The following is a 19,168-nucleotide window of genomic DNA, read 5'->3' as shown; positions in this document are numbered from 1 at the left end:
TAGTTTATCATTTTGTTTATCCCCAACAAATAAAGATAATTACAAGAATGAAAGTCTAAATTGAGTCTAAAACTCAAATGGTAAACCCAACACCATACAAGCTAAGCTTCAAAGCTAAATTCGAACTAATCTTACATGACCCCAGACAAAATGAGATGTTTATACCTAGTACAAACATAAATACTAATGTAGTAAGTGCAAATAAGGGCTAGGTATATAAATGTGAAATGTTGAAGAATGCATTATGTTTTTATGGTTACACATTTATTAAAAAAGAATAATGGTGCATGTAGGGCATTGGTAAATGTTCAAGACCAAGTTCAAAGAAATCAAAAGAGAAAAATGTCTCATCTAGTTGTAATAACAATAAGAGTTTTTTATCTTCAGGTTATAAATTAATTATTATATAATTGACAACACAAAAGATAAGTGTTTTGGCACTGTTTATTGGTCATGAAGAAAAATGGTGACATAACATGAAGCGAAAATTATGACCATATCAAGAAATTATTGATTTATACCATAATCTTGACACTGGATATTTATTCTTAACATAAGTTTTTACCCTAAACCTCCTCTTGTTAGATTAAATTCAGATAAAATTGAATTGAGCTGATATTACTATATTTTGTTGAACTTTAAAAAAAATGTTGTAGGTAAAGGAGTCAAGAGGTCAAGGTCATGCATTACAAGAAACTAATTGTTGATAATCCATAAACCAAATCAATTACTACTATACTACCAATTCACATATGAGAATGTTTTAGTCTTGTTTTCTTTTTTTATTTTAGTATTGTTTTTTTTTTTACTTTTAGGTCCAAAGGAATAGGATGGTTGACAGAAAAATTTTTAAAAAAATCAAATAAGTCCTCTAGAGATATAACTATTCCAAGATTATCTGCATCAATTTCAACACAACAAAATGTTCAAACTACATCTTAAAAAAAGGAAAAAAAAGTTTAAGCCTAATTGTAGATAGACTTAACAATTCAAAATATGATATGATGACACAACACAAAGACGATACAAAAAAATATATACAAAGGAGATATAGTTTAAAATTTTAGCAAAAACTATATATGAGTTTAATAAAACCAAAAAAAAAATTATATTTCATATTTTTCTATCGACATGATTAAAACTTAGTACGAATCGTACTTTTATATTTTCATGTAAAACATAGTACGAATATACAAATTATTAGTATTTTACATAGTACAAATACTCAAATTATCAAATCTAATTGTAACTTTTAAGATTTTTATTTATTGTTTTAGAATGATAATTATGTAAATCGATTAGACATGCAAAATTTATTTCTATAAAAGTATGTCAAAAAAAAGGTGATATAGGAATGGTTAAGGTCATAGTTAGGGTAAAACTTAATCATAACATTTTAATACTATGATAATAGTATTTTGATACCATTTGGACGACATTTTGATAGCATTTTGATACCATGATAATAGGATTTGAACATAATATTGTATAGGTGGTAGTGCTAAAGTGGCTAAGAACTTGTGATAACATATTGTGCCAATGCTTTGAAATGAAATTATCTAGTTTCATTATATGTCTTGCTTCTATCTAGTTTCATTATGTAAATCTATTTCACATGTTCTATTTAGTGTTCAAGATGATAACTTGAAAATAGTCATAAATGCTAAAACAGAATATGGAACCACAAAAAATTCAAGGTTGATGTATATATAGGTTCAAATAAAAAATAATGTTCACAGAGCATACATTATACATTCATTATGGGAAACCTAATCGTTCATCCTCATCAAATCATCACTTGTCCAAATATCAATTATAACAATATTAGCTAAGTAAATATCAAAACTAATTTATATAGCTTTTTCGCTTGTGCTTCTCTTCTTCCATCTATCATTACATGCTTCAAATTTGCTTGTAGTACCTAATATCAACTTTCAATGTAACAATTTCATCACATAAGACTTAAATCTAATAAACATATGACTTACACATTCATCTTGAGTCTTCAATTTAGTCATCGTTATTCTCAATGCTTTATTTTCCTCCATGAAGAAGGAATTATTTCTTCTCAAACCTTTATTAACATCTTTTAACTCAATAATCCCTGCTTTTACATGATTTTTTTCTTGATTTACTTCTCATGCCCAAGAAAAAATCACAACACTCAACTTTCGACTTGCATATATCAAATATTCATATGCTTAATTGATTTCAAAAGCTAGAATCAAACACACTTCCAAAACTATTTTTAATTTCAACATTGGATTCATTATCATCGTTAAGTCATTTATATCTTATAGTTGCTACAATCAAATAATTTTTTTTCTAAATTTTCATCACTTGTTAAATTAACTAAAAAAGTTTTGACCTCACAATAGCAATAAATAAGATCACATTCATAATCATAGGTGAAGGTTGCATATCCTATATACATATCATCAAGGTGAAAGACAGGTGATTTTCGTTTTCTCATTTTTTAACAAAAATTCATTAAGAAAAAAATCAAAATATCTTCAACCAAAATGTCCCATAAATTCAATAAAATAATTTACAAAAGTAACTTTTTCTTAGTATTTTTACATTCAAAAATATAAATAAAAAACATTTCAGCTTAACAATCCAACTTTCACACAAAAATATAAATAAAAAACTCATCTTTTACACATTTTATCCCCCGATGTTTTGGAAACTTTTGACCTTCAACAATTTTCAGTTCTTGTCATTGATGCCTTAGATTTCTAGATTTTAGTCTTATGACAATTTTTTTTCCTTCAATCTATTCCTTTTTTTTAACAATTTGTATAAACCTTAAACCAATTCTTCAAAAGAAAATATTTCATGCTTTTGTTAAGATGAGGGTTTAAATTGCTTCGTTTTTTGTTTTATCAAATTACTAATTTTGTTTTTAACAAAGAATTGGATGAAAGAAAAAAGAGGTTACGTTCGCAATTTTTAATTACTCAAAAACACATACATTTTGGTTTTTTGATTGGGAGAGGACTAAACAAGTAGCAAAAAGTTGAATCAGATAATTCCCTCCCAATTTCTATATGCACTTTTGAATTGTACCAAATAAGTATAGGATGATCAAATATTTGAAACTCTTGCAGCACACTTCCCTACATTTCACCCTCTTGCTAACAAAAATGATTTAAGAGAGAGAGAGAGAGAGAGAGAACCAGACCATGCAATCAACACATGGATTGCACTTATCAAATCACTGAGTCAAGAAAACTCGTTGGAGTTCTAGCCTTGCTCCAGACTTGATACAGTGCAGCCAATACCAAAATTTGGCTACCAACCATTTCATAAGCTATACTACTAAATAACCTAAAAGAATTATCACACATCATTTACAACAAGATCGGATTCCCCTTCCACCAGATTAATTGGAGTGATGAAAGAAACCCTAAGGATACACTTCCAAATTTACATCCTTCATAATGGTAAAATTCAAATACTACTTCAGCAAGGGGAAGGATATATATATATATATATATATATATATATAACCAAACAAAACCAAACACACCTTTGAATGCATTTTGCAGGCATGTGGATAACACCAATTTCAATCAGTATTAAAATACAGCTCCTTCCTCGTTCGATAAGATATAGCTGAAATGAGACAAGCAATTGAGCAAATCTGCAGAGCACTCAAGCTGATATGGGTTCATATGGATATGATAGCCATGGGTGCTTCAGAGCCTCTGCAGCAGAAGGGCGCTTCTTTGGGTTTACTTCAAGCAAATGAGCAACAAAATCAATGAACCCCTGGTCCCCCATAGGCAACCGATGCCTCAAGGATGTCTTCTTGGGTATCAGGTATTCTAGTCTGTTGGTCTCCTGAGGTATATTGGTAAATATGCACCACTTTTAATCCAAAATCAAAAACATGAAAACAGCATTCTTGTTATAAAAGGAGATAGGATAGAGAGCCCCAACACAGAGGAAGCAATGCAAAAATAATGTTTAGAATAAACTACTTTGCTCCAACAAGTAAACAATAAGAAACTATTCACCTGATTACGCTCATAAAGCATGTGATTCTTGGTAAAATATTTGTATGTATCCCGTCCTTTGGCAAGCATGTCTTGTTTAATTGGACCTATGATTCCAATTACCCTTGCAAGTAAGGTCGAAGGTGAATCATTTTGGAAGAGGACCTACACCATTAATAAGACAGGAGTTGCAATTAAATAGGCACCGGCAACTATTAAAATATTGTGTACTTTCAGCTACAGAGAAAAATCAAATAGGTAAAAAGGGGAAACATTTATTTTTCCAAGAAAATTATTCAAAAAGATAGTAGTACAGTAAAAGAATATGCTTTTCCAGTAACTCAACTAAAGAAATTAATCAAACTTGTCAGTAGAACAAGCTAATTAGCTTAATAGCAACTGAATGAACGCATAAAAATCTAAATCTTGATACCATAACATAAGAAACATTTCTTTTGGTCAGGTTTGAGCCAACTTATGTCAGGAAACTTACATGTTGTCACTTTAACAACCCAATCAACTAGTCTTCCTGATATCAGAGACTAACTAAATGCACAGAGTCTCAAATTTTAATCCATTCAGCATTTATGCATGAGGACATCACCGAATGCAAGTACAAAGAAATCATAAAATTTTACAAGATTACTTTTGAAAGTTTTACAACCTGTCAGTTCAAAACCAAATCACCAAAGCTTTTTTTTTTTTTTATTGAATATAATGATTCGTTCAAATGCATGATATTTCCAAGTCTTTTATTATAATACTTCTTCTCTGAAGAAAAAGGTAAATGAAACATTTTAAAAAGTTGTGAGTGTAAGAAAACCTAGGACATATCATAGCCATACTTCATAAGAAGCAAATAGCAATTAATGTCTAAACAAGGCCAATACTTAATGTCTAAACAAGGCCAATACTTACATTGCCAGTACAGAGTTCTGCCAAGATGCAGCCAAGGGACCAAACATCTATCTTCTTATCATATGGAAGTCCTAGGATAACCTCTGGTGCACGATAGGACCTGGATTGAACATATGAGCATAGATGATCTGTCTCAAAACAACTGCTCCCAAGATCAATGACCTTCACCTCACATCTACTATAACTTTTTACTAATATATTTTCTGGCTTCAGATCACAATGTATTAGGCCAAGGCCATGCAAAAACTGGAGAGCCTCCAAACACTGAATGGTAATTGACTGCACAGAAGAATTTAAGAGAAGATTACATAATAGCAAGACGTAGATTAGATGCTTTTCTGAAGAAAACACCTTTTCCACAAACCTGCAATCTTGGCATTGTGAAGTAAACCTCTCCACCTGATTCCCTATTAAATTTATGAAACTCATATAAATTTGCCTTGAGAAGTTCACAGACTATTAGCAAATGCTCCTGGAAAGTAAAGATGAGTCAGCTACCACTCAATTCCACATGCATTGCCGTCCATGTAGCAGGACACTATGATGCATTAGCCAACAGATAACCTTCTAATTTTAACAGCAGAGAACAACATTTATACTGAACATGCCAACTTGAACTTCAACAGATAAAACAATTTGTCTCCATAAGTCAGACATGTTGAGAACAAAGTCCCCAATAAATGTTTGCATCAATAAAAACAGGCAATGGTCAAGACTATGAATTTGCATACATCTATACAATGGTAAAGACTATAAAATAAATAAAACCATAAGTAATAAAAATGGAAATACCCACTATCTGTTAATAAAGTGAAAATGAAGTAGGAACATTCAAAAACATTAACAATAAAAAAGAAAGACAATTCATGGCCTGCATTAACTTACTCGGTAGTAAAAGTAATCATATAATCGGAGTATATGATGCTTATCCGCTGGATCATGTTTGTTAACAAACTTAAGAAGCTTAATCTCATCAAGGCTTTGATCAAAAAAATCCTTGTTGTTCTTTACAATTTTCACACAGACATCCATGCCAGTATGCAGGTCATGTGCTTGTATAGCTTTACTAAATGCAGCCGACCCAAGATACTCAGTAACATGATAGCGCCCAGCTATAATAGAATTTAGAACAACATGGAAATTCTTGTCCTCCTCAAATCCAGTTCTGAGAAGCAAAAAGAGGACTTATGTAAGGCAATCTGCTAGCAAGAACTCTATAGCTGATAGAAAGGTGAAAACTATTCAGTATAAATTATACTAAAGAAATACCATCAGGCAAGTAAAAATTTCAGAACATATGCCATAGGTCATAAAAGCAGCAGCAATTTAGCTCTCAATGTATGTCAATGTCATCAATAACAAAACACAGCACCCACCTGAGATATTCAACAATCTTTCTTTTGTTTCCTTTTCTTTTTGGTCCAATGATGATTGCTATCAACCATTTAGAGATCAAGTTAAGTCAATGGTCTTGTAAGTCAAATATTGACTCAAAAATTAGAAATAGGAAAAATAAGTGATAAAAAACTAGTTTCAACTTTCAAGGGGTGAATTAGTTCAAATTTAAGCTAAAAAAAAATGAGCTTGACTAAAGGTCAAGGATACTTGATATCTCACAAGGGGGGAGAGAGAGAGAGAGAGAGAGAGAAGGTACATTACACCATTTACGTATTAGCACAATTTTGAAAATTGTTAGCACCAGTGAATGAACAGAACAGAACATATCATTACGATTTGTTTCCAAGATAAGACATGCCTGTTTTTCCTATGCACAATCTTGAGGTTGAAGGTCTCAAATTCCTCCTCCTGGGCTTTAATTTGTCTCACTTGCTCTTGGACAGCAGCTGCCTCTTCATCCTCAAGTGATGCCCCAGGATCCTCTTCCGTCACACCACTAATTTTCTCATCCTCTTCTTTCATGGTCTGCTCTTGTTCACCGTAACCATAATTAGAGAGAGTTGAAGGACTAGAATTTGCTGATATTACAGCATTGGCATTGTTTTCATCCCTAGAACTTTCGGCAGTTGAAGAAACACTGCTTTTTCGTCTCCATGCAGCAAGCATATCATCAGACCCCATCAAAGCACTCGAACAGTCATCATGTTCGACGCCAGCAGAATTGCAGTTACTTGACCATAGAGACTTACCAGGGCCTGCCTGCATTAACTGCCCATCTCTTAGTGGTGGAGGAAAAGAAAATCCCCCATCTGCAAGATTCCTGTCCAGGGGGCTCAGACCTTTATCATTGCCAATAACATATCTATTGGAATCATTGTTTCCAGTATTCCTTTTATCCCTCATTGATTTATCAATATATTTCCTGTCTGTCTCATGATGACTTTGTCTGGACCCTCCAATGGAAACATCATGATCATGAAAATATTCTAAACCCCCTTCAGTACTACCTCCAACTAAACTTTCACATACTTCACCGCCAATATCAGCAGCATCACTGTTGATTCCCACACCAATAGACCTAACTGATCCATGCTGATTATCATCTATACAAATATCATCCAGCCGAGATCTCCCACACTCATTGAGAACTTTTCCATCCCCTAGCATGATAAGATCATTTGTTTTTGTGACAAATCCCTGCCAAACAGGCTCAGCACGCATTAAATTAAGCTCCTCTTCATCCAACAACTGTCCATCATATTGAGCAATTAAATCATTCTCATGAGTCCTGCCATACATTTCAGTTACAGACAGCCCTATATGATCATCTGAAGCTGCAACAGGAACAACATTCTTTGCCTGGAAATATTTTTCACCAGAGAAGTAAGAATCCTCCTCCACAAATGATTGTTCATCATCTTCATCCTTGGTTTGACCTCTTTCTTGTGCATCCGGAACACTCCCATGCCCAGTTCCCTTCTCATTGTCACTAGGATAATCAATTTCATGAGCCAGAAACCAGGTTTCATCCTCGATAGGTTGCCTCATGTATCCAACATCATCATCATCATCATATTCATCGGAGTCCCAATATTCGTTAGGATAATCAACAGATTCACTTAACCCATCACCAATAGGAGCAAAACAAGAAACCAGATCAGATGCATCTTCTGTGATGCCCTGACTCACAGAAAGCCAACTACCTCCAGTATTCCTTTTCAGACCTGGATCATCATAAAGAACACTTTCAAGCTCAGCAGAGTTATAAGAGAAATAACCAACTTCTATAAAATAGATAAACAAAAGGTTAATTCATAGTTATGACTTATGAACTTAATAAATCCAGGGCCAGACAAAGAAAGCTTAGCATCCAACCCTAGGGAACCAGAGAATGCTACAAGTTGAATCCTAACATACAGATCTAAAGAACAAAAGCTTAAGCATGCAACATGAACTTAGAATTTAGAGAAGAGATAACCACTTGAACCATAGCCAGTACAAAGTTAGCAGACAATAAATGCATTTACGATGTTTGGTGTTATAGAATGACCTTCTCAAACAAAAGCTTATTTTTCTTATTTTTTACGCACTCGCAGATGCTCAAAAGCTCCTGAAATGTCATTCATGTAGGAAGATGGATAATGCCCAAAGATAATAAGTGAATCTAATAAGCAGGATCTTATTAGCTCAAATCATATAACTGACATGTAAGGTATCAAGTATCAGAATGGCAGATTTGGAAAAACTGAGGGTAGTCCTTAAGGTTTACTTTGACATTAAGTTTGAAGACAATACCATAAAATTTAAAACAAGGGATTACCAAATGAATAACATCACAAAACCTCAAGAAACAAAGGGTAGTTATTATTTTACAGCATTCTTAAAAGGTACCAAATAGTTTTGCAATGCAAAATTAGAAGTGTAAACGAGTCAAGTTTACTCATCAGCAACCCGAGCTTCACTTGATGAATACTCAAGCTTGACTCATTCAATTGTCAAGCTGAGCTTGAGCTTCTAATATTGAGCCCAAGTGGCTTGTGAGCCTAATCAAGCTTTTGAACTTTTAAATATTTTGTAATATTTTTCATAATGAATGAAGTATAATATTTACTAGTTACACAAAGCTTAAGCCTCAAACGAGTTTCAAGCTTCTTGTTTGACTTGATGATAATCAAGCCTAAATCATTGAGCTCAAGTAGGTCAAACTCAAGTATAAAAAAAAAAAAATTAAGGTCAAGACTCGAGTTTTTCAATCAAGCCAAGGTCAAACCTAACATGTTATCAGTTCGGCTTGGCTTGTCATACCTAAGGCAGACCACAAGTTAAATATCAAGAAAATTTAGAGTTGTAACCATTTATTAGTTGTTAGGTTTATTAGGACCCTATATAACTTAGAATAGATATTATTAAATCTTATTTTCCATGTTTTCCAGGTTTTATGTATTTCTATTTTCTGTTTTAACTACACAGGCATCCTGATAATTTCAACTTTTGCTAGTTGTTGCTACATCTTGACGGATAAGTCTATTTAAGATCTTCCGTTAGGCAATTGGGCTACTATTTTAGGCCCAAGACCAAGAGTTATTTATCAGCCAACTTCATGCTTCTTTTATCTAGTGTATCAAGTTATTGTAGGACTGAGATCATCAGAACCCCATACGCATTCATTGCTCCTATATATTAATAGTCACCACTCTTCAGCCTAGTGGTTTATGGCCCATGTAATCAGGCTTCCCAGCATTTCCTATCCCCTTCACCCCAAAATTTCCCCTGGTAATTAAAATAATTAAAAACTAAAAAAGGTTTTTTTCAATTAATCAAAAACAAGTTTAAGAAATATTTAAAAACTACCATTCTTCATCTAGGATCATGTTAAGTAACATAGCAACACTAGGTGCAAAACCTAAGATATTAAGCGAGTGGCATAAATTTTTATTGCTTTCCCTTGACAAGTTTAGCAGTAATTCGAAAGCTCCAATCTGCTTTGAATTGTCCCAAGGAAATCTTCTCATAAATCATAATATTAGAGGTAACAAATTAAGCCTGAAACTTAAGAAATCTGAGGATGAGATAACCCAAACACGAAAATCATGTTGAAATGGTTGCATAAAATCTAAAACAACCTAAAACTAGTTAACCCTAAACAACCAGCATTCGAAAGGACCTGACCATATAGTGATGCGAACCATAAGTATTTTACGCGAACACACCTGTTTGCCACCTCTACATAATACCAACTAGCAATTAAATTCCACCTGTGAGCTACTAGTCAGATTGGAAGTTCAAAGTACCCACTACCCAACAGGACCAATAATTCCTGAAACTAGAATTTATTAACTGGCTACAACCCATACCTCCCTTATTACAACGTAACCAACCAAATAATTCCATCACTTCAGCCCTTTCCTAACGACAAAATATGCTTTCGAAAGTAACCATCCCCTTATTTCCCCACAGCAATTAACTATAAAATTTATGCGTGTCCAAAAGATTCAGATTCAAGTTAGAACATTTAAAAGTGGAATATGAATAAAAGAGCAAGGAAAAAGATTAAGCCAACTGTCATTGCCCGTATTTTTTTTTTTTTTTTTTACACTCGACACTAGCAAGACCACTTGAAAAAAATTTTAGCTTACATTTTGAGCAAAGAATGTCAGTAACTTAACAATTCCAGCATTTGTGCAAAACTCGAAATACAACTCCTCTTAAACTATTATAAAATGTCAAATTAAAACACTCCAACATGTTATTTTAATATATTTTACATATTTGCATTTTAAGGGTAATCTTTCTTCATGCTATTTATTTCTTTTCTTTTTACTTCTCTAGGTTGATTAGGACCCACAAAGTACTTACCAACAGAAATTTGACAAGCCTCATAGGAGAACTTTTTAGAACTCACACAAAGTGTCAATTCCTATTAGAGCATAGATATAGCAGACCCAAAAGTCACATTATGGCATCTTTTCAAGTTAACAAAGTTTTTATCACCGCAAATTACACATGTCCTTAAGGCTTAGACAGACAGACAGACAGACAGACAGACACAGATACACGTACACATGCACACACATATACATACATATCTCTGAAATTTAAAGAAAATCAAATATCGCTGTAAGCACAAATCATCAAGTAACCATATCACTATGTGAACTAACCTGAGGAGTTTATTTCTTGCCCAATGGGAACATCCAAATAGGACCCCATAAGGAAGATATTGTCAGCACTAGTGGGCTTTGCACCTGGGCGATCACGCTCATATTTTTCCTCCCAATTAACATTCATGGACTTCTCCTCTGACTTGAGTTTAACTGGTGGCAGCCTTGGTAACTCTTCCTTTGGATTATCAGATGCAAGAGGGAAGGTCGACCCATTGATACCTTTTTGCTCAGCACTGCCTTGAGACTTCCCAAAAAATAGAGCCCTTCCAACCTCATCCACCTGTTCCTTAATTGCTACCCTAACATCAAGTGCATCTGCTTTCTTCTTTCCTTCTCTTTTATCTGAAGCACTAGCAGGATCATAACTGATTGATACATCCCCCTTAGGGAATGGAAAAACAGTCTTGACAGAACAAGCTTTCCATATCTCTGAAGAGGAACTAGTGGGTTCCTCAGTTCTAGACCATCTGCTGTTATCAGCAAAGTTTTCCTTCAAGCATGCACTACTAGTCTTAAATTGCTGATCAAGCTCCTTAGTTTCACTGGTATGAAGCTTGTCATACATGGAATCTACATTAGCTTTGCTAGTATTTCCAAACCATGAAGTTTTCATGTCACCTGAAAAGGTAATCTCTTCTCCAGATTTAACATTGCCTTTATCAGTGTCAGGAGCATCAGATGTACGATATCTTGACTGATCTGTTTTCTCTAGCTCTGAAAAGCTGTTGCTACTAACAAAACCATCATTTTTGAAAAGATCAGGACCATTGCTAGTATTGAAGTTCCACGACTGCAAATTGAGTACACTATCCTCTGAATTTTTGGAGAAAGTGAAACTCTTTTCACTTGTCACTTTTGCTTCATAAGTTTTATTACGCTCCTCAGTAGAAGCAGCATTTCTCCATTTGCTTTCAGACCCATTTCTTCCAGCCCCATACTCTATCTCTTTCACTATAAGTTCCTTAGAAACATCACCACTGCTTCGAGAACCTGAGCCATGACTTTCAGCAGCTATTTTTTTCCTGTTTTCTTCTTCAAGCACGTTGCCAGGGCCCTTTTCTTCAAGGGTAAATTTCTGAAAAAATCCATTCAAATCAGGCCGGTTAATGAGTTCACTCTGCAAAGCTGCCTCAGCTCTTGTAAAGCGATTTTTCCTCAGAAAGTCCAAAATCACATCTACTGAGCTTGGTTCCATCATTATGAAGTGCTATAGATCTAGTCACAGGTACTAGAAACAAGAGTCTACGAAACCTGAAAATATCCAAACAAAAGAGACCAACGGTTTATTATTTAAAATAAAAAAATGGAAAAATGCCAGATTTGAATGCTCTTTTCATTGTAAGAAAACAAGTTTCAGAGAAGATAATTAATAAATTTTGGAACCATTTATTATTTTCCCTTTCCTTTAAATTCAAATATAAGAAAACCTAACTAAAACTAAAAGGGAACCAACTAGAAGGTTTGTTTCTAACGAGGTGATATTAGATTTCTTTTTATTTTCCTTTTATAGTTATTTTTTTCACTTTCCTTTAAATTCAAATATAAGAAAACCTAACTAAAACTAAAAGGGAACCAACTAGAAGGTTTGTTTTTAGCGAGGTGATATTAGATTTCTTTTTATTTTCCTTTTATAGCACTAATCTACTCCCCAATAATAATAAACACAATAAACAATAAAGGTCAAACATCAAATGTAATTCCATGAAAACGAAACTTGGGATGTTAGAAAATTTGAAAATAAGGGTCATGGTGATTGATTTCATAACTGCCATTACCTACTTGCGCTAACTTCAATCACTAAGAAAGTATGTATCTGAATCCCACATTTCTCATTATTTTTTGTTTCTTAGCACTGAAGAGTAAAATTTTCCTTTTTTTCCTCTTATAAATCCCCCACCCCCCAGTATCGAAAACACATTCCATAAAATTGGTACATTTTCCCAGAAATGAAAGAGAAAATAACCCTAGAGCAATTCCCATCCTCGTGAATCAAAGCGAAGGATGACAAGATCCAACCAAAAACCCTAAAATTTCCGAGATAACCTTAAAAAATGCTGAGTTTCAAATTTTAACTGACGCAGACAAAAACCGGACAAGAGATTCGAAAAAAAAGAAAACTTACAGATCGACGAAGAAGACGAGCAGTCACGCCAATCTCCATTGTTGGCTTTGGATTCCATAGCCGTACTCCACAGTAAAAACTGCAAATGCCAAAAAAATACATACAACGGGATTTTTCTTCTCGTCTTACCTTCCTTTTATTTTTTTAATACTTTTCTTTTTCGTTTTTCTCTCTTCAAGTGGGGTTTTTTGTTATTATATACCCCTGGTTTTTGGCCTGCAATTTCTCTCGGGCCTGGCGTGCCATTGAGCAGCGAAAGATTAAAAAAGAACAGAGTTTTCAATAATAATAATACTAATAAATAAAAATATAAATTAGTTACAATAAACGTATATTTACATATAAAAAAAAAAAAAACAAAACAAAACAAAGGTGCTTTTTCTCTTTTTCTCTTTTTATTAATAATTGTGTATTTCTTTTGTTGCATTATATTTTTATTTTATACACTCTTTCACTCTTGCCGACTTAAAAATATATATATCTTTTACTCGTGTTTATAGCATTTGAATTTATTTTGACGTCAAAATTTTTAATTTTGATACTCATATTTTAAATATTGTATTGAATTAAAATTTTGTAAATTAAATTTTGAAAACTTTTGCATTCAAAGTCTTTTATTAAAAAATATTTTTATGAAGTATTTTTCAAGTTTTAATTAATAATATATTTAAAATAAATTCAATTTTCAAAAATTTTATTATTAAAATCTAAATTAGATAATATTTACGACAAAAAAAATAATGTTGAGTAAATCAAATAAATAAAAATAAATATTAAATGATGTAAATTCGTATATTTTACTCACAAGTCTATAATGTGATTTTTTGGAACATACCTTAATTATGTTGGCGTTTAAGGTTAGGAACTTTGGTAACTCCTAAAAAAAATTACAAAACACAATAATTACAAACATATTATTACAAAATATGATAATCACATTACTATCTTGATTGTGTCGAGGTTGATACAAGGTAAAAATTTGATATCATAAGAATGAAAATTAGTTAGAAGAAAAAATTGAAAATGTTTTTGACATTTGTGCTCTAACGTTCAAATCAATACTTAAAAAAAAAAAAAAAAAAGAGGTGAGAGGTGAGAGGTGAAAAGGAAAAAAATGAATGCTAGATCAAAATTTCTTAGGATTCAATCTCTTTATTTTAAAGGAAAATAAGGTATTTTTACTTGTAAAAATGAGTGGTTAGGTCAAAAAGGATCCAGTCGGGTGGACTAACGACTAGTATGATGTTGGACAGCTAGTAGTGATGTGGTTGGCATGCCTAAAATGTCTTTGGGACATGTCAACATGGTCATGTGCTTACCAGGAGGGACACTATCTTAGTAGTGCTGAGGTAAACTCCAAAAAATAAGGTCAGTAGGCCAATTTAGCTCGGATCAAATACCAAAAAGCCCTATTTAGCTTTACTGATTCACTTTTATAATGAAAGGATGAATTTATCTTTTAGACCTCTAAATACCTCTATTATTTTATCCCTTCATCAAAAATCTGACACGTTAGACCAATTTGTTTTGAAGTGATAAAGGGACCTATGTTCATCTTTCCCTTGTTTCGTTTTACGAAAGTATTTGGCAACAGATTACCTTGATGGGGTCAGTAGTATGTCTAAGGTTCGAGCTCGATAAGCATTATTTCTTTGGTATAGCTGAAACTATTTGATAAAGTCAATTGACCTTAGGTGATCCAAGGTTAAGCTTAAATGTATTTCAAATATGATCTTTTATGGGAAGAGAATGATGATGCATTATCTATCTTTTTTTATTATAATTTTTTGTTGTTATTTTTCATAATTTTTTTATCTTTACAATAAAAAGCTAAAAGGTCATTCTTAGTTTCTGCGATGGTGTTGTGGCTTCATCCTAGCCGCTCACTGATTATGGCCTTTACCTATATATACGTAGTCACCTTTCCTTTCTTACATTTTGCCATTCTCAAGTTCTCAAGGATTTTCATATTTTCTTTGTATCCCTCTTTCATTTTGAGTCCTTCTTTCACCATTCGTTTTTTTTTTAATTTTCCCTATATATTTTAATACTTGATAAATAATAATCGACCTATCAAGTAGTTTTTTCTCTTCTTTTTTTATCCTTTCCTCTATCAACCTTAAGGTAGACATAAGTCAACCTTCCAAAGTAGGTCAACCATTTAGAGTTAAAATTTTTTATGAAGACTTTATCCTTTTCCGTAATCAATGGTCAAAATTATTCCAATATGGCTTATTGGTTGAACCAAATGCCTAATAAGGCTATAAAATAATTAAACGATAGGATGAGAGCTTAAAGGGTAAGGGTCACCTATGGTAGTTTTTCTCAAACCCTCTTACTGTACCTATTGCTTTGAATATTGATCAGCATCCTCTTCTTTTAATGATAATCCTCTATATGTCCACGTATCTAAATGATATTGAGTCAACCTTGACTCTAACCAACCTATAAATTTAAGGTTGATGACCCTGATTTTGAAGATCTCTAAGGTCTTATTAGGCCTATTATCATAAATGTGGCTAAATCCCTTTTGCCAACTTCTTTCCAAGAATTCATTTTTATCGTTTTTAAATTTAAATCTTCCCCTGCTAAGGTTATGTGAAACTGAGCTACTTCTCAAAAGTGTCCTAACCTTTGTACGTTATACCACCTTATCGAGCTTAATACCTTATTTGGTTTGCCAGAGCCTATCTCTATCAAAGACTTTAATCCTACTGATAAAAGTAACCTAAATTTGAGGTATTTTCAAACTTTAGGTGTACATGGAGTCCATGTTCGTTGGGCTTAGATTTCCATTGCATTTATTTATTATAGAATTAGTAAATGTTTATAGAATAACCATATTCCAACTCATCCCAAATGCTTGGCGATATATTATCGATTTTATTATTATATGTGTGAGTTTATGGCTCCTCCAAACCCAAACTTATTCAACCAATTTTACATAAAAAAAATATTATCCTAATGATCAAAGTTGGTATTATGTAACAACTTATCTTAGTATGAGGTTTTCTACCAACTCATCATCAATAAAATGATGAAAAGTTTTATTTTATTCTTTAATTAAAAATGAAGGGTTTGAGATCAAGAAAAATCAAAACCCTATAAATAGTATGGCAGAGGTGTTTGGATCATTCTTCGACGTGGAGCTTTTATATTTCTATGCCATTAATACCTTGAGGCAATATGATAAGCTGTTCATCGATGCTAGTAGCTTAACCTCTAAAGGTGTCTAAATTAAGCTGGGTTTGGGGTTAACTTTCTAATAGTCACCTTGGTAATAATTCTCATTTTTACGATTTTTATATTTTAATGCCTAACTTTTAGCTTGATTTGTTTTTCTTTAATGATGGCTAGTATAGACAAACAAGCCATTCCTAGTTCTCAGCCTGCCAAAGGTTAGGGTAAAACACATTTTAAGATCCATCTTTTTACCCAACTTGCTAATAAAGGTAAGGGTCAAGCTTTTGCACTTTTTTCCCCTTTGTAAACTGAAGTCTAAGCAACAGCCATCCACTAATGGTAAGTCTCCAGCGACCATAACCATTCAAAAAAAGAAAATTACTGCTTCTAGATGGTTAAACTAGATTGGGACATCAAAGTTTTCGATCATAAAAATAAGATTTTTCATGATATTATGGCCTTTTTTAAAAAATAATTAGATATATAACCTCTAATGGGGATGAGATTTTAAAGAAATACAATGACATGTCACCTCGAGTTGGTGAGCACTAGTTCTTTTAACCTTTGCACAATCTAAGAATAAGGATCTGTAAGAAAAGGTTGAGTAAGCTGAGCTCACTAAGAAAACTACCATCAAAACTGCTGTTAAAAAAGCCTTGGATAAGTTCTTTAAAAACTTTAAAGTTTAAGTATATCATGATTAGGATTTGTTGAGGTTAGGTGCTCAATGCCTTTAAGCTGGGTGTGAGTGAAATTAAGTTCAAGTTTTCCATTTTGGACTTTTTTTACATCTCCCTTTAGAATTTAAAGACAACACTAGCCTCTGAAGCAGCACTTATTGGGACTGCGTCCACGCAAAAAGAAAAAGAAGTGATTACTGAGGATAATGTTATTGTTGAGAAGATTAAGGAAAATGACATTAATAACTAGTTTTCTAAGGCCTTCTATAATTTCATCCTTTGTAATAACTTAATCTTATAAATGAAAAAAAATTTCAAATTTCAACTTGTCTCACAATTTTTTATTCTGCCTTATGTTTTATTTTTCATTATTCAACTTTTAGTTTAGGTGAACAAGAGTGTGATCAAAATTAAGAATGATAATATTAAGTTAAAATCAATTAAAAAGTTTTAACATCATTTGATAATGAGTAAAGTCTTAGGTTGACAATCATTATTTCATGTATGTTTAACAACATAGACAAACATTGATCATCATAATGGTTGATTGTTATTCACTAATAATACACTTTTAGGTTGTCAGCATTCCAAGTTCAAGGAACGAGGTATCCATGAAAATTATGTAGTTTAAATGTTCCTGTTCAAATGACCTCTTTTACAATGTATGGCTTCCCAGTTTTATGCCAGTTTTTTGCCTCAATCATCTCTCATCGAGGTTTTAGCTTTCCTGAAGACTAGGTTGCCTTTTTTTTTTTATATCTTTTCTCTTAACTTTCTTGTTATAGTAGTTTGAGATCTTCTTTTTGGTATACGACTATCCTAACAAGGGAATTATCTTTCAATTTTTCAACCAGATCTAAATTGGCCCTTAGAATAAGATCATTATCCTGCCAATCACAATGTCTAATCTAAGACTTAGTAAACTAATCTCTATTAGTACAACTAGCTCGATTTTGAATGCTAATTAAAATGAGTCTTTTATGTTGGCATCTTGATCGTTGTTCTAAGTGCCTATAGTACCCCAAATAACTCTTCATCAGCCTATTTGCCTTTAGCTTCATCCAATCTCTTTTTCAGTGGTTCTAAAATACTTTTGTTAGTGGAATTTACCTATTCATTTGCTTGTGGATGAGCTACTGACGTGAATCATAAGTCTATATTGAGGTTCCTACACCATTATTTAAACCTTGGGTTGCTAAACTACTTGTCGTTATTTATAATGAGGGCCTGAGGTAAACCATATCTACAGATAATGCTTTTCTAAAAAAATTTCTAATTTGGGTTTCTATGGTGCTCGTTAATGCTTTTGTTTCTACTTATTTGGTGAAGTAATCTACTACCACTAGTACAAACCTCATTTAACCATAAGCTAAAGTGAAGGGTCCAAACACAACCATTTCTCATTTCATTAAAAGCCATGGACTGATGATTGATGAGAGTTTGGTGCTCGATTGGTGTTGTAAGTGTGTGAATATTTGGCATATATCATATTATTTAACCAGGTTAGTTGAATCTTCTATTATGGTTGGTCAATAATATCCTTTTCTAAACACTTTATAGGTTAAAGCTTAGGGTCTTAAGTGATTACCACATTTTTTTTGTGTATCTCCCTAAGGATATAATTAACTTTTTTTTTCATCCACACATTTAAGATAAAATAGGCTAAAAGATTTTTTGTATAATTTGCAATCAATGAATATATACTTTGGTTGTTTCTTAATGAATGCCCTAGCCAAGTTCTTGTCCTCGAGTAATTTTTTTATGGCTAGAAATTCTTTAATGGAAGTCTTCAAAAACTCTCATTCTTCCTTAATTTGATCGACTTGTTGGTCATTTTTAATGCTTTTCTGCACTAACTTCTCTTCAAGTATGCTGCATGGTTTATTCAATGTAATGGTTGTTGTTAGTTTAGACAAGGCATTAGCGAAAAGGTTGTCTAACCTAAGCACCTTATGCACTTTAACTTTGTCAAATTTTGGTAAAAAAAAATTAACTTTCTTGAGGTATATCCTTATGTCATTGTCTCTGGCATTGAGCTCTCAATTTATCTAACTTACAACTAATTAGGAGTTACTGCATATGACAAGCTTTCTTAACCTCAACTTGGCAACGAGCTTCAACCTTGTCAATAATGCTTTATACTATGCATTATTGTTAGATGCCTTGAACCTGAATCTTAGTGTGTAGTGGAGCTTACTGTTT

General features: G+C 32.7%; 1 protein-coding gene across 2 annotated transcripts; it reads right to left on the bottom strand.

Annotated features, from left to right (window-relative positions):
* Positions 1-3,056: 3,056 nt before the first annotated feature.
* On the bottom strand, positions 3,057-13,445 carry LOC111311588 (uncharacterized). Of its 2 annotated transcripts, none has more exons than XM_022911101.2 (8): positions 13,104-13,445; positions 10,979-12,232; positions 6,676-8,041; positions 5,805-6,084; positions 5,284-5,391; positions 4,920-5,198; positions 4,023-4,166; positions 3,057-3,873 (listed from the first exon to the last, which is right to left on the bottom strand). In XM_022911101.2, the coding sequence occupies exons 2-8, from the start codon at positions 12,177-12,179 to the stop codon at positions 3,658-3,660; spliced, it is 3,594 nt and encodes a 1,197-aa protein (XP_022766836.2). In that variant the 5' UTR covers positions 12,180-12,232; positions 13,104-13,445; the 3' UTR covers positions 3,057-3,657. The 2 variants fall into 2 exon arrangements, with proteins under 2 accessions (XP_022766836.2, XP_022766845.2); XM_022911110.2 differs by having other exon boundaries at positions 3,172-3,846; positions 13,104-13,432.
* Between the last annotated feature and the right edge of the window lie 5,723 nt (positions 13,446-19,168).

The sequence above is a fragment of the Durio zibethinus genome, chromosome 9, assembly GCF_047325235.1.
Source record: "Durio zibethinus cultivar Kanyao isolate XHJ-2024 chromosome 9, ASM4732523v1, whole genome shotgun sequence".
Taxonomy (NCBI): domain Eukaryota; kingdom Viridiplantae; phylum Streptophyta; class Magnoliopsida; order Malvales; family Malvaceae; genus Durio; species Durio zibethinus.
This window is presented reverse-complemented; position numbering and strand designations above follow the sequence as displayed.

What these genes read in the sequence shown, in the direction of transcription:
- LOC111311588 (XM_022911101.2), bottom strand. Translation starts at nt 12,179, where the DNA reads ATGATGGAACCAAGCTCAGTAGATGTGATTTTGGACTTTCTGAGGAAA. An exon ending in GCAAGAAATAAACTCCTCAG is followed by an intron (nt 8,042 to 10,978) that starts GTTAGTTCACAT and finishes ATGATGATCCAG; the next exon opens with GTCTGAAAAGGAATACTGGA. An exon ending in ATGATTACTTTTACTACCGA is followed by an intron (nt 5,392 to 5,804) that starts GTAAGTTAATGC and finishes TTTACTTTCCAG; the next exon opens with GAGCATTTGCTAATAGTCTG.